The sequence below is a fragment of the Myiozetetes cayanensis genome, unplaced genomic scaffold (assembly GCF_022539395.1).
Source record: "Myiozetetes cayanensis isolate MyiCay16 unplaced genomic scaffold, myiCay2020 scf13, whole genome shotgun sequence".
Taxonomy (NCBI): domain Eukaryota; kingdom Metazoa; phylum Chordata; class Aves; order Passeriformes; family Tyrannidae; genus Myiozetetes; species Myiozetetes cayanensis.
Window position 1 is genome coordinate 19,283,402 of NW_026086937.1, and position 26,011 is coordinate 19,309,412.

The window sequence follows — 26,011 nt, forward strand, 5'->3', positions numbered from 1 at the left end:
CCAGGCTTTTCTCTTGGGTTTTTGATGGGGTTTTGCACAAATACACCCATTGCCTCCCACTGAACTCATTCCAAGAGACTGATTGAAGGGTTCATAGTTAAGGGTCATTAAATTAGCTTTCCAAAGAGGTCACCAATATGTCTGAAAAAAGGATTTGCAGTAAATGGACTACAAGAGCAGTCACCCCCTTAATTTGCACGAGCCAGAGATCTGTTACTGTGGTCACCAGACTCTCCCTGTGCTGGGTAATGCCTGCAGGCCAGGGGCACAGACAGGAAGGAATTTCAGGCAGCTGATGGTGATGATGATGGTGATGGTGTGGACCCTCTTTGAGGTGGTCCTCTGAGCCCCTCCAGGGCAAAACCCAACACAGGCAAGTCCCAGGCAAAGCATTTTTTCAGTCTGGTAAATATGTAGGTCTGTGCTGCTGTCAGAGCGCAGAGCACAGCGTGTTCAATACTTTTGTAGGTCAGGCTTTGCTCCCTTCCCAAGGCTGGCGAGCTGCTTTGAGAGAGGACAAGGTTTGCACATAGATGCACCCTGAAATCCCCTGCCCCAATGGATGTTTATCTGAGGACTGTTGTAAGGAAGCCTGGCTCTGCCTTTGTCCCAGCCCTCTTGCTGCAAGCGGTACAGGAGCAGAACAACAGCAGAATAAAAGCAGACACCAGATTAGCTGCAATCCTGTAATGAACACAATGCTTGCTGCTGTATTAATATGTTCTCTTCACATAGAAGAAAATTGTTCTCTCTTTACTGCTTCCCAGGCAGGGTTTGAATGGAGGACTAATCCCCTTGCTAAGCTGGCGAGCTCTGGAGTCACTGCCTTGCTGGGCCGGGCTCTGCCCAGCCCCCTGGGCTTTGCCAGTTCCCCCTGTTCTTTCCCCAAGTCATTAAAAGCCAATTCTGCCATAGCCAGGATTTAAAACCAGTGCCTCTGTGGTGGCTCTAACAGCTGCCTTACACCTTTCAGACCTAATTTGAAAGGGAAATTACATGTTGGAGCAAAGCTGACAAAGAGGTGTTTCCATGCTCCTGCCACGTCAGAGAAGTGGGGAAAGACAGACTGTAGTTGAAGGGCATCCTTTGCCCACCCTGGTGTGAGCAGCCCCATGGGCTCAGCAAGGATTAGGGCAGATGCTGGGGCCAGCTGGCAGCTGTGGTAGCCCCAGCATCTCCTCGAGTGCCCATCTTCTCGGGTCCATCTGTCCAGGTTTAGCTTCATCTGCATCTCCAGACACAAAGTGAGCTCTGCTCTCCATTAGACACTGTTCGTGTGGCAAGCAAGAAAGAGCTGAGTTGCTTTGGTGAGGATTAAAGCAGGAGTTCCTGAAAGGGGTACAGACCTCCTGTTGCAAATGCTGTGGGTTGTGGCAGAGGTGCTGCTCCCCAGCGTGGCCAGCTGTGGCTTTGCCAGCTGCAAGGTGCTGGGTATCTGCTGTGGGCTGCTGTGGGAGAACCACAGAAAATTAGTAGATGCAGGGATCAGCAAAACTTTCATTGATGACTCTTGGCCACAGATTTATTTTGGTTAATGGGAACAGGATTTCTTCCGTGGTACTTTATGGTCTGACTAAGATGGGGTGTGCCTCCAACCAGCAGCACTGGACCAGCAGATCTCTGGGAGGAGAGGCCAGTGGAAGACTCAGATTACTGTTTTTTCAAAATAAAGTTGACATTTAAAACCCAGTAGAGCAACCAGGACACATAAACCCTTGGAGCTGGTGGCTTTTGGGGCTCCTAAGTCAGGCTGTCCAGTACTGCCAAGCATGTTACTGTGTTTGTAGAAAGAGCTCTGACTTGTCGTAAGACTGTGCCGAGGTGGCCAGGCTGAGGGAGTGAGTTGACATTTGGGCCCAAGTGCAGCTCCAAAAGGATTGACTTAGGAGGATGCTAAGCTCAGAAATGCCTGCAGTTAATTTGTACTGGAGATGCACAGCAAAAGAGCTGGAGAAAGGCCTGCTAGTGGGTTAACTGGTCCATTCCTCTGTCAGTGCAGACCTTCAGGAGGTTTTTTTCGTGTTCTTGCAGTCTTATCTTTAAATACTGACAGTGGTAGAGCTCCTACCATTTCTCATTCCTCACCCAGTAGAGCTCAAAATGAAGGAATCCTGTTTTTTCTGTCACCTAGATCTTTCTAAATCGGGATTTCTGAACCTATCACAAAGTACCTCTCATTTTAGGGCCATTTTGGGGAAACCTACCATCTCGTAATGTTGCTCCAACAATAGCATCAAATAAATTAATATATTAAACAGCATATATTAAAAAGTCAAGTGAGGAAATCTTCTGCTGGTCTTTTGGTGCTACCCCCAAGACCTACTGCCATCCTTCGCATCTGTCAGACACTTGGGCCTCCTTTTTCAACAGCTGACCAATTTCCTTCTCTGAGGCTGAATCTCCTTCCAGGCAGCCAAAGAGATTTAGATGTGCAGCTGTCTTAAATTGTGGTGGAAGTAAAAAATGCCCAAGCTGGCTTTGAAACTGGGACCTTCATGGGAATACAGTTGAAGTTTTGGGTTCTCTCATGCAGAAAGTTGGTGTGCATTCAGGATGTGCAGCAGAATTAACCTTCAAATGAGATAATTAAATATCAATAGATCAAATAGCACCAAGGAAAATGCTTGTGTAATGCAGAAGGGTTATAAGGCTTGATTATATTTTAGTTTTTCCCTGTATATACCTACATTAGATATATAAATATATATATATAGCTCCCTAATCAACCCTCCATTTCTTGCTGGAACAGAATGAGCCTTGATGCACTGGTTTAACCACTGAAACTCCAACTGAGCTGTAGGAATAACATATCTTGGGGTCAGGAGCCTTAGGGATCCTGCAAGACAAATCTCTGTGCAGGCCCCTTGGCAGCAGTGGGCAGATGGAGTCAGGGAGGGCTTTACATAACCTCATTTTTCTGTCACGTTGTGGATTTTTTTCCTTTCTACATATAAAATGAAGGTCAGATCTTTACAGGGAATGCGTAAGGCAAATCTAAGCATCTTGCCCTTCGCATGTGAGGTTTCATTTAGTGCACTTAGAGAGCTGGATGTTCAAGGGATAAAAAAATTACTGAAGTTCCTGTATAATTAATCAGCAGAAGACCATCTATTGGTAGCTCTTATGAAGCAATGCCAAAAAAAATCAAGCAATTAATCATAGATAAATTTAGATTACCTAAAATGGTGGTTGTTATTTTCTTCTGCATGTGCAGGTGTCCTTCAGCTTGTAGGAACATTGTCATTCAGATGACAGCCCCCTCACAGTGATGTGGTACATGGGGCACTGCAGTGGTCCCAGCAGCATTTCTGTACCCATTTGCAAGGAGAACTGTGTACTACAGCATCTCCTGTAGTACAGGTGTGGTCTAAGTCTTGCATCTCTCTGGTTTTTCTTTGGTTGGGAAGCATGTAGAGCTCACAGTTTCTGAAGCATGAGCTTTTTCCTGCACAGAGCATCCTTTCATGATGATCCTGACTAAAAGCTCCTGTAGTGGCTCAGAGCTTATCAGATCCCCATTTGCCATGGTGGGAAGTTCTGACCCAGTTTCTCTACCAGTGGAAAACACCTCTCCATGCTCCAGTGCTTGGTGTGTCAGGAAAGATGATATTCCAGCCACAGTCACTCTCTCCCTGGTGGCTCAGATAAATGAGCCTGTCACAGCAACGCAACCACCTAGAATATTTGTTTTCATTTGTCACTTGGAATTCCCCTTCCACTTCTTTCCTGGCTCATGCTGATGTTTGGGAGCCAGCAGCCAAGGTTTCCAGGAGCCTCTTCTTGCAAGTGTAGGTGCCTCTCTGAGCTCACTGGGTTTGTGGGGCGGCAGCAGCTCTGCGATCGCTCGTAGCCCTGAATGTGTCTGATCTAGCAAAGTGAGCTTGCTCCTTTGAAGTCCTTGTTTCATGCCAGGCCTCCAAGGGCCTTCCCACCAGAGGTTTTGCCTTCGTGTGTCTTCTCTCATCAATATTTAAAACCTGTCATATCTAGTGCAGCGCAAATAAGATCCCGTTCTGGCTTACAAGCGGCTACATATAGCTTTACCTGCAGAGTTATATAAATGCAGTCCTAATTAATTGGTGCTCTTGCCTCGCATGAATAATGAATCTGGATAGTGTAAATACACACAGTAGTTTCAGGCTTAGAGAAATGTGGGAAGTGTGCACTCGAAGTGGGAGAGAGCAGGCAGAAAACAGGGAGAAAAGGAGGCAATGAAAGAGAGATCTTTGAATCTTCCCCCCTTTTTTTTTCCTCCGTTTCTACATGCAGTTGTTTTCAGCTGCATCTCCCTGAGCTCAATCCCTGCTTAGAGCAGGATCCCCATCAATCCTTGCTGGAGGCTTTTCCCGCTGCAGTGCCAGGTCCTCTCCAGATGTTTGCCAGCTGCTGAAGCGGGGCCGTGCTGGGAAGGCAGCGGAGCGGCCGATTCCGCCCCGCTCTGCTGGGCTGCAGTGTTTAGCTGAAGGTGCTGGTAATGCGACTGTGACAAATGACTTGCTCATAATGTGACCTGACAAATCTGCTGTGGAGCTGGAGGGGAGCGCTGTGCTCCTGGCCTCGATAAATGTGGGTATTGCATCCCTCTCACAGCCTCAGCCCGAAGAGCCCGGCTGTGGCAGGTGCACAGGCCCTTTAAATATCCAGAGGAACCTGTCTTTGGAAGAAGACTGTACCTGTGGGGCTCAGTTCCCAGCTTCTGAAGTTAAATAGGCTTTTAAGCGTGGAGGAAGCTGGTGGTTAGATGCTGCCTAGCAGGAGAGAGGCAAGAAGCAGGCCAGCCTCGCTGGGGCCACTGGGCACGTGGTGCCCTGGAAGGGTTGTGGTGTGCTGTTCTCTCCCTGTGAAAAAAGCTTTTGCCTTCTTCTTTGGAAAGGTTTGGATTTTTTCGCCTGCCAGATTGGGAATAAAGACCATTTGGGTGGTTTTTATGTAAGAAATAGCTGTGGCATTCAGGGCCTTGCCTCCTGCTAGCCAAGCCCAGCCTACACAGGCATTATGTGCTTTATTCAGCTGTGTGATAATTTATCAAAAAAAACCAAAGCGTTAAAACTCACCCCAAAACCAGTGAGACAGAGCTGTCAGTGGAAACTCAGGGTAACATTTACTCAACCTGTTAGTCTAAAGATCTGTGCTGCAGAGGTCATGGGAGCAGCGACCGTCACCTAAGGAGGTCGTGGAGCGCTGCTGAAGCCAAGAAATCCCACGTGTTACCGTAACTGCTGCCGAATGACCACGTCCCAGTGGTTTATCCTCTGGAATTTCTGGTACAGAGTTCCAGAAACTACAGCCATCCCCACGTTTGCCCCGTGCTTGGCGAGGACGGGCGTACGCTGGGAGTAACACATGGATCCCCTGCTTAACGTGGGCAGCGCGAGTGACTGTGCCTGGCGTGGGACACGCCGGAGTCTGGAGCTGGCAGGTTATTTCAGGTTGGATGCGATTTTTTTCCTTCCCCGAGGCGAGTGGAGCAGAATTGATAAATATGGCTATAGGTGGCACTAAAGCTGAGCTGCAGTCCGAGGAAATCGTTGGAGTCCCTGCACGAAGTGGCTGTGGATGTTTGCCTATGGGTGAGGAGGCAGTGGCTCCTCCTGAGATTGAAATGTTGGGATGTCTTTAAATGTGTGTTACAGTATCTATAGATAGATCTATAGACAGATCTATCTATATGGATATCTATAAAGGTATCTACAGATATCTGTCTCTAGAGAGACAGAGACACAGAGATATAGAATATAGGAGAAAATACAGAATATATATATATAATTATAATGGCTATAATGGATATGTATCTAATAGAGCAGATCTATCTATTAGGTATCGATTATAAACATATATATTAGATCTCTTGTATTAGAGATTTATTCTAGAGATCTATATAATATATAATATCTCTATAGACATATTTATGGTAGGGATGAATACCTATATAGGACATATCTATATAAGTATCTTTAGATAGATAAAGGTTTCAAATCCATCTGCACAGTGCCGGTTCCTGCAGAGCAGCAGTTTCAAGTGGATATATCTTGGTCTCTGGATTGCTCAGCCAGCTCCTCAGCTGCTGCCTCCAGCCCTCCCCGTGATTTAGTGGCATTTCCAGCTTCTCCAGTGCCGGCATTCGCACTGCAGTCTGCTCGGCCTCTGCATGTCAGTGACAGGAAAATTAAAACAGGGGAAAAGGGCCAGAATTCTGCTCCAGCGGGTGCCTCCCGCTAGCGTGTGGCAGGAGATGGTGGAGTCATGGCAGGTTGCAGAGCCCCAGTAGCCAGTGCTGGCATTTGAGTGCCCTCTGCCGATGCTGACGTGGTGTGAGGCTGCAGCGAGGGGCTGCCGTGCCGAGCACTGCAGCAGTTTGCTGCGAGCCCCTGCTCCCTGGGGCGTCCCAAAAAAACCCTCCTGGCATGGTTTGGGTAGCTGCAGGAGTTAGGCTGGGTTTAAAAGCATGGGATGTGGGAGCTGCAAGTGTCGCCCAGGATGATTCACAGCAGGCTGTGGGTCAGTTGTCATTACCACAAAATTCCCCGGATCTGCTGTCAGCAAAGGTGCTGTGGAGTGGAGCAGGCAGGGATGTGACCCAGGAGGGTCAGCAGGCAAGGGTGGCCTGAGGATGGCAAGGGAAGCCTTCCCTGTGCTGCTCATTTTTTGTTTCAGAAAGGAAAAGCCCTTGGATTTTGGGTCCTCTTTATTAGTTTCAGATCTCAGCAGCCATTAAGAGGGATGTGTTTCCCTCTCAACAGGCAGTAAATCCCCTGGGTCCCTCCCTCATCCTCACTGGGGCTGAGATGTGAGTTCCCCAAAAGGGATGGGCTCATGAAGCTCCCGAGTGTCTGAGGCCTGATTAACCCACTGGTGGGGGCCGTGCACTTGCCCCCATGGCTTCCTCTGCAGGTGGAATAATAAAGTAGGATCTGGTGCTGGCTGGGACACTGCTCTGGGTTCTTAATAGCTAGTGCCAGGCATCAGAGTGCGTGAGGATGAGGTGGGATCAAGAAGGTGGGATCAGGAAGCCCCCCTGCCACCCAAATGGACCGACCTGCTGGGAAGGCATCTCCTTGATGATGAGCGGGAGCACTCTGGATCTCTGGGCGAAGTGACACCCCAAAAATCACGAGAGAAAGAATTTGATGTCCCAGGGAAAGGAGTGGGGGTGCTGACCTGTGCCTCCTGCCCCCACAGCAACAGAGGCGGGAGAAGGAGCTGCGGAAGCAGCAGGAGCGGGAGCAGCGCCGGCACTACGAGGAGCAGATGCGGCGGGAGGAGGAGCGGCGGCGTGCAGAGCACGAGCAGGTAACCTGGTGGGAGCAGGGCCATCGCCTTCAGCGTGGCTTCCTCTTCCTCTAATCAGGGATTTTCTTGTAAACACTCATTTTTTACTACTTGAGAGCAAATTGCCTAATTGTTAACACCGCGTGTGTTGCTTTCACTGCTGTTGTTTGTTTCTGTGTGGATCCACTTGCTGGCCCGCAGGTGTGGAGACACTTGATGCAGGTTTTTCCCACCCACTTGGTTCCTGGGGTCAGATTTTTTGGTATTCTTGGGACATGTGTGCCATTTCCCGTGGTTTCTCTTCTTTACCCCTCCATGTAGAGCGATGGACACCCTGGGCTCCTTGGGCAGGGACTGAGGGTGCCTGTGCTGATCGATCAAGTGCCGGCACTCGGGTGGGGTGGATGTGGGTGCCCACCTCATTCTCCGGCCTCTTGGGAAATGCTGTCTCTTTTACCTTCTCTCTCTTTTTCCTTTGATCCTTGCTGCCCATGGCTCCAGGAGTACATCAGGCGACAGTTAGAGGAGGAGCAGAGACAGTTAGAGATCCTGCAGCAGCAGTTGTTGCAGGAGCAAGCGCTACTTCTGGTAAATGGGAGGCCCCGGCCACTGTCGCGTCCGCATGTGCCCGCCTGCACCCACCCCCCACCCAGGTGCCTCCTGCCATGCCCAGACATGGGGGACACCACTCACCACCTTACCTGGAGCCTCCTGTCCCGCTCTGTGGCTGCCAGCATGCCTTGATTCCCTGCCGCCGCTTCGGGCTGGGCCCCCTCACGGTGCACGGCTCTCATTGCATCCCTTCCACGGCGCTGGCATGTGTGTGATTCCACGGGAGGAGCAGCCCTGGTGCCTCCACAAGAGGAGTAGCCCTGGTTGCTGCTGTGTAGTTTTGAAGGCTGTTCATAGCATGTCGGGGTGCGTTCGAGCTGTCGCGTGCCTGCACCCATCAAACCCACCCTGCCATGCTGGTCTTCGTGTTCCAAGCGAAGGCTCTTGTTTTAATTTCCTTGCAAGAATGCTGTGTATTCACTTATGTGCTGTTTGCGTTGTAGATGTCCTCTTTTTATTTAATTTGGTTTTGAGTTATCCTTTTTAATGCTGGTAGCTGTTACTCTCACTGCATTTTCTTTTAATCTGCAGGGATTATTCTTTTTTTGCTCGTGATATTAATTTTGTTTAAGAAAAAGAAAAACCCTCACACAAGCCCTTGTCTTCTAAAAAGGCCCTTTCAAAGTGATTTACTCCTTAAACCTCACAGAGCCTCATAGAGATTCAGAAGGATCACACAATTGGCTCTGCTGTGCAGCCCTTCCCAGGATCAGTGAATTGGTCCTACAGAGGAGTTGATTTTGGTTTGTTTTTATCTGACCACACAGTCATGAAATGGTTTGGGTTGGAAGGGATCTTAAAGGCTCATCTCATTCCAATGCCCCTGCCATGGGCAGGGACACCTTCCACTAGAGCAGGTTACTTGGAGCCCCACGTTGACCAGGTGATGTTTTGACACCTCACTGGATTGATCCTTTGTTCTTCCTGTCCAGAAATATATAGGTAAAGTCAGTGGTAACTCCTAAGCACATGTCAGCTCTCGAGGATCTCACAGGGTTTCCCTGACAAAGCAGCGCTAGCACCCCCTATTCCCATCTGACAGGGCAGTTCAGCAGCTGCAAAACATCGATGCCAAAGTCACAACTCTGGATGTGTTGGCTCTGTCCTCCCAGCAGTCTCTCCTTGGAGATGCTTTACAGCTCAGTCCCCAAAGTCTTACATATCAATGAGCTTTTCCAGAAAAGCAGCCTTTCAGACACCCCATTTTCCACCCAAACAGATAAACCTGCAGGCTGGCCGGGCACCTTGTCACTGTGTTTTCTCCTGGGCAGGAGTACAAGCGCAAGCAGCTGGAGGAGCAGCGGCAGGCGGAGAGGCTGCAGAGGCAGCTCCAGCAGGAGCGGGACTACCTGGTGTCCCTGCAGCAGCAGCAGCAGCAGCAGCGGCAGGACCAGAGGCCGGCAGAGAAGAAGCCGCTCTACCATTACAAAGAAGGGATAAATGCCAGCGAGAAGCCAGCCTGGGCCAAGGAGGTAGGGGAGAGCGAGGGGCGTGGTGGGGCCCAGCTACATCCACAGGGCTGGGCGTGGGGTTTGGTCCCAAGTGCCCACTGCAGGTTGTGCTCCACAGGGTTGGGATCCAGCAGATGCCATCGGCTGTGCTGGAAACACTCCCAGTTTGGTGCCGAGTGTGTGTCTCAGCGTTTGTGTTTGTGCAAGCAGAGGGGAGGGAGGAGGTTTTTCCATGAGGCTGTGCAAGGAAGAGGATGGATCCCTCCTGGAGGGGTTCAGCCCTATTGGGCTTTTGGGCATATAATCATAGAATGTTAAGGGGTTAGAAAGGACTTTAAAGATCATCTTCTCATTCTCCTTCCTGGCACATCCAAAGGGGGCCAGGGGTGAATGTAGGGGATAGTTGTCATGGAGTGCCTTGCTAAGCCCTAATTCCACATAGTCAGGGATTGGACAGCTGTTCCTCCCAGGCTTAGGGCTTTATCTCTTGGGATTGCTCTTCTGTGATTTTCTTTCTCTCAAGCAAAAAGAGAGAATTGTTGTTAACAGTTGTGATTTTGAATATTAATTGTTGCCTGGCTGAGTAGTCTTGAAAAGATGAAGACATGCATTGTCTGCAGTGCGGATTCAGGATCATGTGCAAACTCTTTCTCCTTAATGTCTTTGTGGTGGCTCCAGTAAGACTGGTGCCTGCTCTTGCTATTAATTTTTCTGAAGTTCTTTGTGTTTAGTTGGTTTAAATTTGTAACCCTACTCCTGGGCAGAAAGATCTTTTAATAACTCACTTATTCTTCCTACTAAGCAGGATCTCTGCTCTGCTGCCAGATGTCTGGCACTCTAGTTCTGGCAGAGATGTGATGTGCATCCAACATGTAGCTGTCTCCTGGTCTTTCCTCTTGACAGTCCTCAGCTGCATCCACAATACCTGCAAGCTCAAGGAATTCAGCCAGCTGTCCATTGCTAAGCAAAGGCCAATGATACGAACAGTTCTTGGCCTTTCTAAACCATCACAGAGATAGATGTGGGTGTCAAAAGTTCTTTTCAGCTCTTCATATACTTTGTATACTCCCTTGGGTTTCTCCTTCATTGCCTTCCAATTTAGTCTTCATTCTCTTTTTGTGGCAATGCACCAGGAGATATATTTTCATGGACTTGCAGCATCATTCTCCAGCCCTTCCAGTGGAAAAAGAGGTTTGATAAGTGGGATTTGCAGATGAGACGTTCCAGATGTGCTGAGCTGCCTTCTGACAGGAGAGTCTTCTACCTGGGTGGTGCCTCTGCCTCTTTGTGCAGAATTGGGTCTCTCTTGAGCATCTGCAGAAGTGCTGTGAGGGTAGGTAGGGTAGCAGGCAGGAAGAAGGGAGTAAACTCTTTCATTTTCTGGTTTTGAGTAAATCCTCTAGAATGTTGCTAAAGTACCTCTGGCACTGTCTTCAAAACTTTAGCAAAGATACATAAAAAGGAATGTTATTCTTTATCTGGTTTGAAGGAGAAAAGTGTTGGATTTAGTTTTCCCTTTTGGACACAAAGGCCCATTTCTTCTGTTCCACGGAGGAGGCATCTTTTTGTTGCCGTCAGTGGAAGCAGGACCTTGGGAACTGCACAGTGTGAATGAGAGTAGCAGAACATGGCCTCTTACCCTTTGCTGAAATCATAGGGAATTTAAGGTTTCCTGTTGTCAGGGAACATCTCCAGCTTCCACCATTTAGCTGTCCAAGCCAGTTATTCCTCACCTGTGTCGCTCTACCCAGTTTCTAATTAAATGCTCAAAGCAGCAGCTGGGGCATCTTTGTGCTCTTGGGAGCAGTGGTTTGATGTACTGCCTGGGCACAGCACCCTTGGGAACTTCCCAGAACGACTCCTCTCACCTCCATCCCCTGTTTTATCTACTGCATAGTTCCACTTTTAGCAATTTAGGTGCTTTTCTGCTCACAGTGAATGCCCACCCTTTCTGGCTATACAGATGGACTTGTGCTGGTACTTAATCAGTGGTTCTTGCTGTAGTTTTGCAGTTTCCATATCTAACCCATGCATGCTAATTTAACAGAAATATTGAGACTTTGTTTTCCTTTGGGAACAATGAAAAGACGAGTCTGGTGCTCCGCCTACAATTTCTGGAGGCTCTGCAAAGCTTATTTGGATATTTCCTGAAGATTTTGCATTGTATCCCATACTGTCCTTGGTTTTATGCTTTCTGGTCTGAAGTCTTCTCTTTCAGGAGCCTGATCACCACAGCTGAGCTCTCTTCATGCTGTGCCCCTCTTTGCTTTTCACACCTCTCCTTTATGCACATATTTTCCCCACCTCACTTGTCTTCACATGGTGACTCCCAAGACCCTGCAGACAAAGGGTAAAGCTTAAAGGTGAGACTGTGGCCACTCACCTTGTGGTTGTGTCCCTGCACTGCCTTGTTGGGGACTGGCCCATTGGTGACAGCAGAGCTCTGGGTGAGGAACCAGGCTGTGCTGCATCTCTCAGGCACAGTCAAGAATTTCTCTTTCTTCTGAACAAAACAGTCTGATCAGATAGTCCTGCCAACACGTGTGGATGCACATTCCATCTGCTGCCCCTTCTACTCATCTTCTAGCGAGTGGAGGGTTGTCCACTGTAAGTTAACTCGGCCTGTAGCTTTGGGTGCTGGCCCAGACCTGCCCTGTTTGCCAAGGCACATCTCTTCTTCTAATCAAGGACTAGCTGGGCCTTTTTGGAGAGCGTGTTGTGATCCAGCCAGGGCCATGGCATTAGCACTCTGAGCAGTAGTCCTGAAATTAGCAGTTCCCTTTGTTACTGACTCTTCTGTTACGGACTGACTCTTCTGTTACAGACCAAGCAAGGTGTTGCAGGTAGCCAGGTGAAACTTGCAGTGCTTTCCTGCGGCTTGGAGATTCCCAGGAACTTGGGGCTCAGCTGTGCATCACAAGCTGGTCTGTTCTCTGCAGCAGCAAACACCCTCATCAGCTCCTCCTTCAGTCCCCGTGGCTTTTTATCCTTCTCTCACTGTGAAGTGATGTGTTAAAACATTAGCAGCCTTCCACTGGGACTGCCCAGACTCTGCTGAGGATGTTCCCTGTTTGAGGGGAGTCTTGAGTTCAATTAGAAATGGCCTGAGCTGGAGCAAGGATGAATTCCTTAAGAGTTCTGCTGCTTTTTACCCCTCTCTATCTAATGGTGGAGTCAGTAGGGCCCCACAAAATACAAATGTAGAGTCCCAAGAGCATCCTCTGCCGTGCTGGTGCCACAAGGTGCTAACAAGGAGATGCCAGCAGTGGGAAACCAAGCACCTTTCTCCTTCCCAGTACCCAGACTTCCCTATTTCATCACTCTCCTGCCTTGTCCTCCACACGAGCTCTGACATCCTCCATAATTAGCTGCACATCTTGGGTTGGCAGCGTGCCGGAGAGCGCCTGCAAACAGCCGGAGGACTCGGCGGCACCGTCTCTGCCTGTCGTTGTTCGTGCCAAGGCCTGGCTGATAAGGAGATGTGCTGGAGCAGCCTGTGACCCAGCACTGTTCCCTTGTTCAGAGAGAGTTCTCCTTCCCGCTCTGCTCTCCTTCCCATCCTTGTGTCCGCTTCCATGGGCATTGCTGACCCGAGCTCTGCCTCTGCTAGTCAGTGGGCAGTGCCTGGGGAAGTTGTGGTGACCTCTTAGGACTCAACAGAAGCCCAAGGGGTCCATCATGAACTGAAAAAAGTCCCTAACGCAAATTTCTTACCTATTTTACTCTGTTGCCTGCTCAGTCTCTGAGAAAGATTCATTTTTATTCATAGAAGTGGCTCTGTTGTTTCATGAGTATTTATTTACTTAAAGAAAAGCTGTGGTTCCTTCCAAGCAAACCTACTTTAAAGATTGCATTTTAGCCTGGCATCGTCCATGGTGGAATCGAGACATGCTAAGGGTGTTTAACATGTTAATGATACGTAAATGAAAATATTCAGCAGATCTTGAGGTATCAAAAATCCTGCATAGCATATGCTGCCTGAATATCAATGCACAGTCTGACTGCAGGATGGCACATAAGGCTGGGCTAGCTGAAACCACCATGTTCCCATCAAGGGTAGCTGAAAGCAGTGGACTTTGGGTTGATTTCTCCCTCAGTAATAGAGGATTTTCCCTCCCATACATGACAAGGTGCCAGACTCACTAAATCCAGATCAAAGCCAGCCGTCTTCTGGCTGCCATGTTTATTATTTTATTCAAATCAAACAAAACCACTTGTCATGGTGTTTATAATAGTGAAGGAAAGGGGTCTCCTTGCCTAAAGACCTATTTGAGAAGAAGCAAGAGCTTCTCAGGAGTCATCTTCTAGAAACGCCTCTGAGGTGTGTTGCCTTTTCCTAATTTTTTCTTTTTAGTTTCTTTATTTTTCCACTTCATATTCAGAAATTAATTAAGCACATCAATGCAGATAGTCCTTCTGGTGCCTCTAAAATGCATTTGTTGTACGGTGTATGGGGTAACTCGGATTCCATGATAACAGAATCGTTTAGGTTGGAAAAGACTTCCAAGACCATCGAGTCCAACCTTTGACCGATCACTGCCTTGATCAAACATTAGTTGTGATACACCTAAAGTGAGCAGAGCTTCCTGCAGGTGTTTATGCATGCCTCTATTTTCCATTGGAAGTGGTCTCTTTTTGGGGTGTGTTGACCCACTCTCCCCATCCCCCTGCAGGTGGAGGAGCGCTCCCGGCTCAATCGCCAGAGCTCGCCGGCCATGCCCCATAAGGTGGCCAACAGGATTTCTGACCCCAACCTGCCTCCTCGGTCAGAGTCCTTCAGCATCAGTGGTGTGCAGCCAGCCCGGACCCCACCCCTGCTCCGACCCGTGGACCCGCAGGTAACGGCGCTTCCCCGGCGCCAGGATGCTGGGGGTGCTGGTAAGGTAACGAGAGAAAGAGCGGAATAAAGGGAAATAGAGTCTCACTCCCTGGTTCCTCAGCCTGAAGCATGTTCATGAGTAAGAGCAGCATCTACATCCATGAGTATTCCTCCTGTCACCTCCATGTGTTAGCAGCATCACACTGGTTTATACCTTCCTTTGAAGCATCACGGACTGGTTACTGCTAGAAACAAGCAGGAGGACTGAGAGGAGCTGCTGCTCTGGTCCAGTGCAGCAGTTGCTCTGATCCTCTTTGGGTCTGGTTTGTGTAAAAGACTGAAAACCACAGCACCTGGTACAAATGACCCAGGACGCTTTGATGCTGAGGATCATCAGAAAGAGGTTTTGCTTTGTTTGCCGCTTTGATTCAAGGTTTTGTTTTGGTTTTCCATTGAGTTGACATCAGTCACAAACACATCTGGAGAGGGCATAGATCACCACGACTGTCACAGAGGAGGGGCATCGTTATTTTAAAAGTTTCCCCCAGCCACGAGGTCTGCAAGTGCTCTGCCACTGAAAGCTGTAGGAGTGTTGGTGCTGGTTTTGGTCCAGCCCCTGGAATGCCTCCCCCAGACTCCAGCAGGGATTTCAGAGGGAAGTACAAAGCCTTTGCTCCAAGTCCAGCTGGGCTTTCTATGGGAAAACATGCCAACTCAGTGCCATCTACATGTGCTATGTGCACCTCCAGTACCATGCCAGCTTTAAGCAAAAACATGCAGGAAAGCCCTTAAATATAAAACTCCTTTGCCCAACATACGTGGTCTGCATGCCTTGGGAAGTGGGCAAAACCCCACGTCACTGTCATCTCTCTGATTTCACCAGGTACTTTTCAGTGACCTGTTTAGCAACCCTTATCATCAACAGCTACAAAACCTTTTGTTTGGCAGTAAAATAGCAATGACAGTGTTGCCTGAAGCCCAGAGCCCCATGTCAGTGTGTGTGTGCATACACACATAGCTGTGAGACGCGGGCAGAGACGCGTGCAGGAATGTCAAATAAAAGCTATAACCCCGCTGTATCCAAGGAGTGCAGCTTCCCAGGGAGCTGGGAAGAAGCTCTGATTTCACAAACTGTAAATTTGTGATTTTCTCAGGTTTCCCACTACTGATACCAGGATTCCTTTCACTTGTATCCTATAGGGCTGATCCATGGGATAGAGGACCTATAGAAACTCATGCCTCAAGATATTTTTTTAAGCCATCTATGCCTGAGAATTCCTGATGATTTTTTTTTTAATCAATTATTATTTACTATCGTTTCCTTTTTTTTTTTTTTTTTTTTCATTTTTAACATGGAAAATCCATGCCAAACCTCATTAGCACAACTGTAGAGGTGCAGGCTTAGGAGCTGGAATTTCATCCGGCAGCAGGCAGAGCCTGGGGTGGGCACGGTGCGTATGGGAGCTGGCAGGAGGGAGCACCCACAGAATGCCAGAGGGGCTGTCAGTGCCAGCCGTGTCCCTGCACACGCAGGAGTGGGCAGGAGTGAGCATGACATTTCCTGATTTTAAGAGGCTGAGCTGTGCAAGTGTAATTTTTAACGGATCTTGCGTTGATGCGATTAAAGTCAGAAGTTCCTGAAACCAAGGCAGTGCTGATCTCAGACTGAGGGGGCTTTTCAGTGCATCCAAAATGCTAATCAAAATTATCTTTTTTTAGATCAAATTTTTTAAAATTTTTTTTTGATTCCTTTCTTTTTTTTTGGTTTTTGGTTTTCCTATTTTGACTGATAGTTCTGTTTTGACTTGGTGCTTAGATTCCACATCTGGTCACTGTGAAATCCCAAGGAAGCTCCTTGTCTGGGTCTCAGTCACTGCATGAACAGCCTGCAAAGGGACTGGCTGGGTTTCAGGAGGCTCTGACGGTGACCTCTCACCGCACTGAGATGCCAAGGCAGAACTCGGACCCCACCTCAGAAAACCCTCCTCTGCCCCCTTGCATTGAAAAGTTTGACCGAAGTTCTTGGTTACGGCAGGAGGAAGACATTCCACCAAAGGTAACACCGTCGCTCCTCACTTTCAGCACGTCAAAGAGGCGATCCCAGAGCTGAGTCCCTCCGGCAAAGCAGAGTGGCCGGCACTGAGCCCATCCCTTGTGGTTCTGTGGTACCGACCTGCCCGGGGGCTGCATTTCCTGAGGCAGGTTTTGCACAAGATGCTGGGAGCTGCTCTTGGGTGCACACACAGAGCGCTGCAAAACAGTGCTGCCCTCCAGCAAAGAAAGTTCCCGAGCCCGGACAGCGGCCAAAACAAATTAATCTCCCCTTCCCCTCGGATAAAAAAACAACCTTCTGTTGAAATAGAATTATAGGAACATAAAATTTGTCATACTCAATCAGACGGGTCCTTTTTAGTCCAGTGCCATGCCTCCAGTTGCAATCAATATTTGATGGAAGACTTGTAAGGGCTCCAGCAGCTTTATACATTCATTGACATTTTGGCAGTGTCTGGCAGTACCTCTCTAATTAGGATTCTTCTGGACCGGTATTTCGATCGTGTTGTTTATACACCTTCATTTTGGAAGAATTATGACTTGGCCATTAAAGTTCACCTTACAGTGAATCAGAGCTCAGCCTGGGAGGATTTTTACAGAGAAGAAATGATTATAAATTGATTAGTGACAGTGAGGCAGTATTTGTCCCTTATTGAGAGGCAATTTTTCCATGTATTAACAAAGTAAGTGACTTGCCTTTTTAAGAGTAAAATCCCAGTTACCAGGTAAGCCTCCTGTGCAAGGGATGTATGGTGGTGTCATGGGTGTTAATGATGTTCCTGGTTTTGCTGTCACCAAGTGAGAGGAGACAGCAGTGCTCAGCTGAGGAGAACAGCAAGCCAACAGCTCCTGGAGCTGTTTGTGTGCTTGGCTCCTCTGGAGTGCAGGAGGGCCGCTGCCTGCTCTTAACCTAATTAAGAAAAAACACTTCCAATTTGATGTTGGCTTTTGCCATGAGTTCTTTGGGAAGGACATCTCAACTGCAGTGATGCCCTGCACAGTGAGACCATGGCACCTGCTGCTGGGAGGAAAGCTGTTCTCCAGCACTATGGAGTGTTTCCCCCTGGGCTGAGGGAACGTGAGCTCTGGAAGGGATCCCCACCGGATCACGTTTAGGGCCGTTATTGATGCCCATGAGGAGTCTGACTTCACATTTAACTGCTAGAAATGGGTTTGCTGTGTTGGCAAGCAATGAAATGACTGCCCTGTGAGGCTGTCTCTGTGGTCCACGGTCTTGTTTCTGCCAGTGCTTATGGCTGGATGCTTCAGAGGAAGGTGAAAACCTCCCCAAGTCCTGACTGCAGAGTACCCTACCCAGAGGGGAGACTGCTTTGTAATGAGACAAGCTGCAGCTGGTTGTGCTGCAGAGTATAAAGTGTGCTCACTCGCTAAATCTTTTTATCTTACCTGATGCAACTGTGTGTTTATTCTCAAAAAAAAAAAAATCTAATCCTTTTTTTGCTAATCCCACCGAACCCTGGGCTTCTGTTACCTGGTGCAAGGTATTGCATGGTGAGTATTGTGCCTCTCCACTCAGACACTGCTGGGAAATGAGACCACCATGCCTTTGGCCATGTAGAGGTGCCTGTGCTCCCACGGGATGGGGCAGGGCTCCAGGTTAGCTGTCATAGCACCCACAGGCTGCAGTTGGCTTTGGGTGTTTGTGGTGAGCCATCCTGCCAACAGCAAGGTTTGGCAGCTGGCATCTGAAGCTCAGCAAAGGCCGTAGTGTTAAATCCAAGCATTAGGTGGGTCAGTCTGCATCTTCCCACTGTCAGCCCTCTTGTTTGTCCACTGGGCAACACCTTCTGTCTGCTGGCTTGTGTCATTATCTGAACTAGAGGTGCAAAAAAATTTGCCGTGGCTTCTGAAGTGCACTTGAGGGTGAATTTTACCTTAAAAATTAGGTTTTGGGGTTTTGTTACATTTAAATTATATAAATCTGTGTGTATGTGTGCATATATTCCTTTTTGAAGAAGTGCCCTGTTTGGGGGCAGCTGGGCTGCTCTGTGTTACTGCTGGGGACTCCTGTGCCAGGAGCATCCCTGACAGCACCTTTGCAGCTCCCTGCTGTCTCACACTCCAGCGATTCCTTCTGAAAGCCAAGAACTTTGTGTCTTATAATTGCCCTAAATGTTGCCTTTCTCTCAGTGGGAAATCAGTTGTAAATCAGCCTTAGGGCAGTGCTGGAAGGTGATCTCATGATCTCTCGGGTGGTGGGCCAGACTGTGAACAGCAAATGTTTCTGTTCTCTTCCAGGTGCCTCAAAGAACCACTTCCATATCCCCTGCTCTGGCAAGGAAGAACTCCCCGGGCAATGGCAGCGCCCTGGGGCCCCGGCTGGGCTCCCAGCCCATCCGGGCAAGGTATGGACACGGAGGGGACAGGCAGGAGTGATCCCAGTGTGCCACTGCCACACTGCTCCTGGTCTTGCCCAGCAGCCCTGCTTTTGCTGACTGCAGCACCACGGCATTTGCAGGGCTGCTCGTCTCTGGGATGAATTTTTGCATCCACTGGTGTTTTGTACTGAGGGCAAACGCTGTGAGCACTGGGATCCCTGGAGGTTTTGTTCCCAGGGCTGACACTTTCCTGCGCATCAGGGTTTGGAGGTGGATGCTGCACCTGCTGCTGCGGGGTCAGATGGGAATTTGGATGCTCCCTTTAGTGGAATTAGGTTCTGGTTCTCCCAGTGTCACCTCTTGCATATAAGGGGTCCATATAAGGCAGCGGGGAGGTCCCAGTGGTACATTCCATACATTTCCTGTGCATCAGAGCAGCTTTTCACAGATACTGACTGAGGAATGTGCTTCAGGACAGGCACTCTCACAGCTTGCTGAGATGTTCTTTAGATGTAGATCAAGGATTAAATTCCTTTTGGCTTCCTAGGACTAGGACCTTTAGCTTGGCCAGATCCAGCTCTCTGGTTCTGTGGTGTGCAGGGAGGAAGGAGCTGCACCACTGCTGCAGTCTGATCTCTGCCATGTCACAGCTATCCCTGGGCATGTTTGAAACGAGCAGGGAAGCTGACAGGCTCTGCTCAGAGCTGGATGGCAAGAACATGGCTTAGTCATGCGAGGGCTTGTCTCTGCTGTGCAGAGCGAGGCCTCAGACAGGCAGATCTCGGGGGAAATACGAGTTCCAATTAGCTTTGCATGATGGAGCTCCTTGGCTGCTTCTTCCTGCCGTGTCCTCTCAGGGTGAGGTCAAAAAGTGAACGCTGGGATGTTCATAGCGAGTGCTGTCACTGGTTTGAGCATACGCCTTCCTTTTCCAGCTCAGTGCCCCGTCCCTGCATCAGCAGACTCACAGGCAGCAGCCTCGAGTCACTGGCAGGGCCAGCAGTAGGAGGCAGAGTATTTTTTGTTGTTCTTTTTTTTTAATTTTTTTTTTTAATTAGAGAAAAAAAATATATCATGGTTTGTTGCTCTTCTTTGCTGAAGGCTGAAACATTTTGAATTCTTGAAAATGTGGTTCCTTTAATTAGCTGTTGCTTGAAGGACAGTTTAAAATGCAGAGGGATATTGGACTGTGTAGTCCTTGTAAGTGATAGTATTGGAAGTAAAATGATAATGGGAGTCTGGGATTTGAGTTCAAGGTTGCCCAACGTTTCCTGCAGCCTCATGATCCCAGTCCTGGTCAGTTCAGGTAAAAACATTGGTTGCCAAAGTTTTCAAATATATTTCATGAGCTAATTTAGCTAAGGACCCGTCAACCATACAGGATGAGCTGGAGGCCTTCAGTTTGATGAATACTGGAAATTATTAGGTTTCTACCATGTCCATTAAACTTAAGTATTCAGTGGAATTATTTCATACTTCATTTATCTCAGAGTAATATAACATTTCTCCAGTTTTTCTTTTTAACCACTTCTGCTATTGGTTCTCAATTCTCCTCATGCATAAATGTAAATATTCCAAAAATATTCTTTCTTTTATTTGTCACCCTGTTGTAACAAATGAGAGGATATTTACTATACATTTTTTACTAGAATTTAAATAAGATCACTTACAGAAACATTGTATGAAACCAAATTGCATAACTCTGCATGAACATCTCTTCTGATGTCTTTTCAATGCCAAGTAAGAATTAATTTCCTAAAGGCATCTGATACCCAGAGAGATATTAGTCACTCTTCGTGCATCAAGGGCACTTTTTATTCTAGATTTATGTGTGTTCACAAGGGTGAGAGAAATCAAGGAAGAAAAGTGGATATCTGATGAAAGTTTGAAGCGAAGCCATGAAAATTGGGGAGTGTGAATAAGTGGTACAAATTATCTGCAGCCTTGTTGCAAACTGGAGATCCTTGTTCACTGAAATCTTTCTCTGTCCAACAGCACTTTGCAAATTCCTGCTTTTATGGTGAATATTAATGGTTCATTGGGTAACTCTAGCATTGCAAATCCACAGAGCGAAAGGGAGTTCTGAGTAAAGAATCTTTTAATTGCTGCCAAATTTGACGAAATAAGAGTAGAAAGCCTCTCTAGGCAAATATTTCGTTGTAGCTCTGGTGCACCCAAAATTGATGAGCTCAACCCTGTCTTCTCCAACTGAGGAAACGTCTCCTCAGCTTTGCAGCTGTCCCTGTCAGTGTGGGAAGGGTCTGGAGCCCCGGGGGTGTGTGTGACACCAGCTGATGGTGCGCTGCTGTTTTGTCCTCCTGCAGCAACCCGGACCTGAGGAGGACAGAGACCATCGTGGAGAGCCCTCTGCAGAGGACCAGCAGCGGCAGCTCCTCCAGTTCCAGCACTCCCAGCTCCCAGCCCAGCTCCCAGGGTGGATCCCAGCCCGGCTCCCAGGCTGGCTCCAGCGAGCGCAACAGAGTCAGAGGTGAGCTTGGAAACGTCCCGCTCTCTGCGGCTTCCTGATAACGCAGGAAGGGCAAGAGGTCTGTGATCTCATGCTTGGTTTTTTAAAAATTGAAAAAAATCAGAGGGTCCATCATTTCTGTAAGCTGCTGGCCTCCTTCCAACTGGAGATGCCAGCACCTCCTTTGGCCTGCAGGTTGATGTGGGATGCCCATGGCATCGCAGTGCCGAGTCACCTGTACAGAAGGAGGTGGGGGTTGTGCTTGAGGGTAAACAGAAGAAAATACCTGTGTGCTTCCTATCTCCATCAATTCAAGCTCACTTCTTCTGACATGGTTTTCTTTGGGTGTGTGTTCCACTTTCAGTGGGTATGTAATAATTTCTTTGGAGCTGCTTTTTTGTGCAAAGCCTGAGATTGAGGCAGAGGAGTGACTTAGCCTGGAGGAAGCTTTCTCTCCAGTGGTCTTGCCAGGCAGCCACGCTGATACGGGGTTTATATTCCCAGCCAAATTGTTTCCTCTCATCCTAGAGCCCCTCTTAAAGATATTCCATTTCCCTGTGTAATCACAGTGGAGTTGCCAAAGCACAGACACCCCATACATCTGCATTCTGGCACAGCCCTGTGGTTCCAGTCCCCAGAGCTGAAGAGCATTAAAGCAAATGCTGTGTCCATGCTTTGAAATTTTTATGACTTGGCCGTAAGATGACATGTCTGTTGTTGAAACCATCACTCTAGGTAGTCAATAAAAGGAGTTTGTCACCAATTGTCATTTTGGGTTCGGTTTTGTTTTCACTAATGAGCAGTCCTGTGACAAATAATGTCCTAGCGATGTTAGATGCTTCAGAGCTTTTAATTTATCACATACCCTGCTCTTCTGCAAAGTAAATTTGTTTCTTAAGTACAAAAGTAACTCTGCAAGAGGGCTGTCTGTGGAGGTTGGGCTGGATTATGGCTTCTCTTGCTCTGTTGGTGGGGAACAGAGGCAGCAGAAGCAAAATGATGATGAAGCCCCTGCGCCCACCTGTCCCAGGTGACAGGATGCAGAGATGGGTTTGGGCAGCATTTTAATTCCCTCTCTCTCCGCTTGCCTTTCACCCAGGGAATGCCAAGCCTGAAGGGTCCCCTGTGCTCTCCCACGAGCCTGCCAAGGTCAAGCAGGAAGACAACAGGGACGTGACGCGACCGAGCCGACCCGCTGTGAGTCTCGAATTGTTTCCCGTGGGAATGCTGCCAGCCGGCTTGGCCGCGTTTCCCTTCGGTGCGGTAGCATAACCGTGGGGACCCCAAAAACGAGGCTGGTTACTGGTGCTTCTCCAGCAGCAGACAGACTGGAAAGCAGCAGTACGGCGGGAGCCCCTGGGAGATCTGAATGCTTAAGAGAGTGCATGAGTTTTTACCAGGAGCCCAAGCCTAGGGGAAAGCACTTAAGCCTGTGTTCTCGGGTGAAGCAGGTGCTTAAGGGCTTCTCTAGCTTGGGCGCGGCGGTTGCCGATGGCACATCGTTGTGTTCCGTGCTGCATGTCCCCCGCAGCAGCCCGGCGGAGGGGTGCTCTGCTCGGGAGGGCTGGACCACCAGCCCCCCGACAGCCCTCACAGCTTAAAACCCGACCTGGTAGTGGTCTCTGTACACTCCCTTTGCATTACTCTGAGCAAAATCTCATCCGAAGTGTTTCCTTCTGGTTTAATGCTGTTGACGTTTATATCTTAAAACTGCGGAGTCGGCCTAATAATGAAATGAATTTCCACTGCTTCTCTATTTTAATGTTTATTAATGTTTTGTTGATGATGTTTTTTTTTCTCTACACTCCACAGCGTTGAGCTAACAATTCTAATTTTATTTCTAACCTGCTTGCCCTTCCTCTGGCTTTTTCCTGTCCCGATCTGTTTCCTCTGATGCTGATTATTCTTCCTTTACCCACAGAGCTATAAGAAAGCTATAGATGAGGTTAGTGATATCTTTTCTCAGTGGGTCATGCCTATGTAAGGTTGACTAGTTAGTGCTTAATGCCGAGCCGGGTGTTCTTGGTGCTGATGTTGGTAAAGATGGTGATGCAATCTTGGGTCAGACGGGAGAGCGAACAGGTCGCATTCCGGTGTTGGGAGCCTGCCCGTGGGGAGGGGAGTGGCACTGCTGGTGTGCTCTGCTCAGCCGTGGGCTGCCCAGAACCTTCTGGCCACGCCACTTGCATGGAAGCCATGGCAGAGACACCCCAAGGTCCACGTGTGGTGCTGCCGTCGTTTGGCGCGTTGGAAAGAGAAGGAGTGAGAGCGAAGGTTTCCTGTGCACATGGAGGTGGTTCCGGGCACCCCTCGCCACATTCTGCTCTCAGCCACAGCCCCTGGCCACCCACTGATTTCAGTGGGGCCACCAGGTGCTGTTTGAAATGTGTTTTAAGCCTAATTCGAATGAAGGCACTTGGAAAATAAAGGAAAACAGAACAGTGGAATAATTCATTTTCATGGACCAGCATCAGCTGCAAAGCCAGAGTCAGCAGAGCCGTCTTGGATGTTGACGGGCAACGCTTGTCCTCATCCATCCTCTCAAAAAATGAAAGTCCTGAGTTACCTTTTTCACATATGACAATATTTTAAATGTATCTGGTGATGGTGAATGTTTAAATATTCGTGGGAAAAGACCCAGCATTCCTGATTTAACATATAATTCACCTCACACATGCATCACTATGCACACACTGCTGATACTGGTACTGGTAACTGCAGAGCTGTAATGGAAAGCACCAGTATCAGCAGCCTTTCCTGCAGCCTCTTTCCTCTAAAAATAGAAGATACGAAAGCAGGAAGATGTGCTGGTTAGTTAACTTGGATATAATATGAGCAATACATTTTGTTTAATGAGGTGCTTTGTTAAGAAAAAAGCACATAAATCAGTGTCTAAATAGAGGCAGCATGTGTGCTAAATTCAAGTTCAATGAGCGATGTGATTTTGGAAACCAAGTTGACTTGATTCCAGCAAATATTAAATCTAAAGAAGGCTTTGTAATTAAAAATAATTAAAGAGCGCTGACACTACTAACTTATGTATTATGTCACCCTCAGTAATAGAACTTGGAACACGTATGGAACTACAAAGCACTTTCTTTCTAGTTGTCAGATTGTTTTTTGTCCAAGAGCAACTTGGTGAAGCCGTTTAATCCTACAAAGTGCTCATTACTTGCAGAAAATGATATCATCAAAGGATTAACCATCCCGAGGCAAAGCTTTAACTAGGAAATAAGAGTTATCTGATTATATTGTCTGGGATTATTATTGCTCTTATAACTTCTAAATTAGTTATTAAAAACTAATTAAGCTGATTTTTAAAACACTTGACTATCTTCTAGCGATGACCAAAGAAGGCTGATAGGGTGCCCTGAGGCACGTTAGAAATGGAAGGTGCAAAAAAGAGGTAATTTTCACAGTCCTTTGCTTTGGTAGGGAAGAGTTCAGTCCTAGTCCTGCACTGCAGAAGTCCAGCTGGAATTTTGAGATGCTCTTACGCAGCCCTAAAGTCGTTTTTCAAGTGAGAGGCTCTAATCCAGTTCAAAGGCAAGTGCTTGATAAAGAGCATGTTTGATACTCTAAATGGAAAGCATTGTTGAGCTGCTGAAGTTGTCACTGATTCCTATTTAGGAAAAGAAACAATCATACCATAGAAGCTGCTGCAGCTCTAATTAAAATAATTAGTTGTCGTGACTGCAGATTTGACTGTATTTCAATCCCAAACATGTTGGCATCAAAAATAAACTCCTGAAATACCACATTCTCTCTTAAATCTCGATAAAGAGCCTTACTTTAAAGGTACAGAGAGCATTTGGAGAGGGATATAGAATCACAGAAGAGTTTGGGTTGGAAGGGACCTTAAATCTCATCTCATTCCAACCCCCCCTGCCATCGGCAGGGACACCTTCCAGTAGCCCAGGTTGCTCGAAGCCCTGTCCAACCTGGCCTTGAACACTTCCAGGGATGGAGCAGCCACAGCTTCTCTGGGCACCCTGTGCCAGGGCCTCACCACCCTCACAGGAAGAATTTTTTCCTAATATCTAAGACAGACCTACTCTGTGACACTTTGAAGCCATTCCCCCTTGTCCTGTTACTCCAGGCCCTTGCAAAAGTCCTTCTCCAAATCTCTGAGAGTCCCTGTAGGTACTGGAAGACGCTCTCAGGTCTTTCCAGAGCCTTCTCTTCTCCATGTTGAACAACCCATATAAAACCCATCACAGGTACCTGCTGTGGAACAGGAACTAACAATTTAAAAAAACAAAACAACCAACAACCTGGGGTTTTTTTGGTATATTAATAATTATTGGTCTGATGCAAAGCTCTCCAGTATCCATAGGAGCATTTCCTCTGCATCAGAGGCCGGGCAGGGCAGACCTGGGAGCAGAATGTGCGGCTGTCACCGGTGGGAGCCCGCCGGGAGGTGTGGGTCATCAGGAACCAAAGCACAGATTGCTTGCATTCCTTCCTCACAATTAAAAACCAAACTGGGTTTGCATCTCGGCCGTAGAGGTTTTTCCATCGTTTTCTTCACGTGTCCGACAGGATAGATTTTTTTAAGAGCTCTCTTTGCAACCGTAATTAATATTGCCGTAGTCGCCCTGCTGGAACGGTAAACTGGAAATGCAGTAAATGAGAGTATGGCCGTAAGACTGCTGTGGAATTTAGTCTTTTTCAATGAGTTTCTTTCTCCCTAATCCTTTATCTCTGACCGAATGCACTGATGCCTACCTCGGTCACTAATATAGGGAGAAATGGTAAGACTGACAATTGCGATGCTTTGTTCGTCATGTGCATGTCTTGTGCAACAGAGTTCTCTAACCCATTCTAATTCGAGCTCTCATGCTTTTCTGCCCTACTGCTTCCCCCTGCATTGCTATAAAAGCATGTAAGATAACAAAAAGTCTCTTTTCTACACGGTGCCTGCCATGTTCCTTGTTTTGAAATAGCAGTGTCTATTTTATATGACTGTCGGGTCTGAGACCTCATCAAAAGTCATGGTAAA

The 26,011-nt window shown here is 47.9% G+C and overlaps 1 protein-coding gene across 3 annotated transcripts in view; it reads left to right on the forward strand.

Moving 5' to 3' along the window:
- TNIK (TRAF2 and NCK interacting kinase) overlaps positions 1-26,011 on the forward strand; it is a 151,591-nt gene that overhangs the window by 107,667 nt on the left and 17,913 nt on the right. Inside the window, exons 13-20 of one of the 3 annotated variants that reach the window (XM_050308683.1) lie at positions 7,180-7,290; positions 7,771-7,857; positions 9,153-9,353; positions 14,006-14,170; positions 15,968-16,207; positions 18,463-18,569; positions 20,867-21,030; positions 22,109-22,206. In XM_050308683.1, coding sequence (XP_050164640.1) covers positions 7,180-7,290; positions 7,771-7,857; positions 9,153-9,353; positions 14,006-14,170; positions 15,968-16,207; positions 18,463-18,569; positions 20,867-21,030; positions 22,109-22,206 — 1,173 coding nt within the window. The remainder of the gene's footprint in view (positions 1-7,179; positions 7,291-7,770; positions 7,858-9,152; positions 9,354-14,005; positions 14,171-15,967; positions 16,208-18,462; positions 18,570-20,866; positions 21,031-22,108; positions 22,207-26,011) is intronic. The other 2 variants (XM_050308684.1, XM_050308685.1) reach the window with 2 other exon arrangements.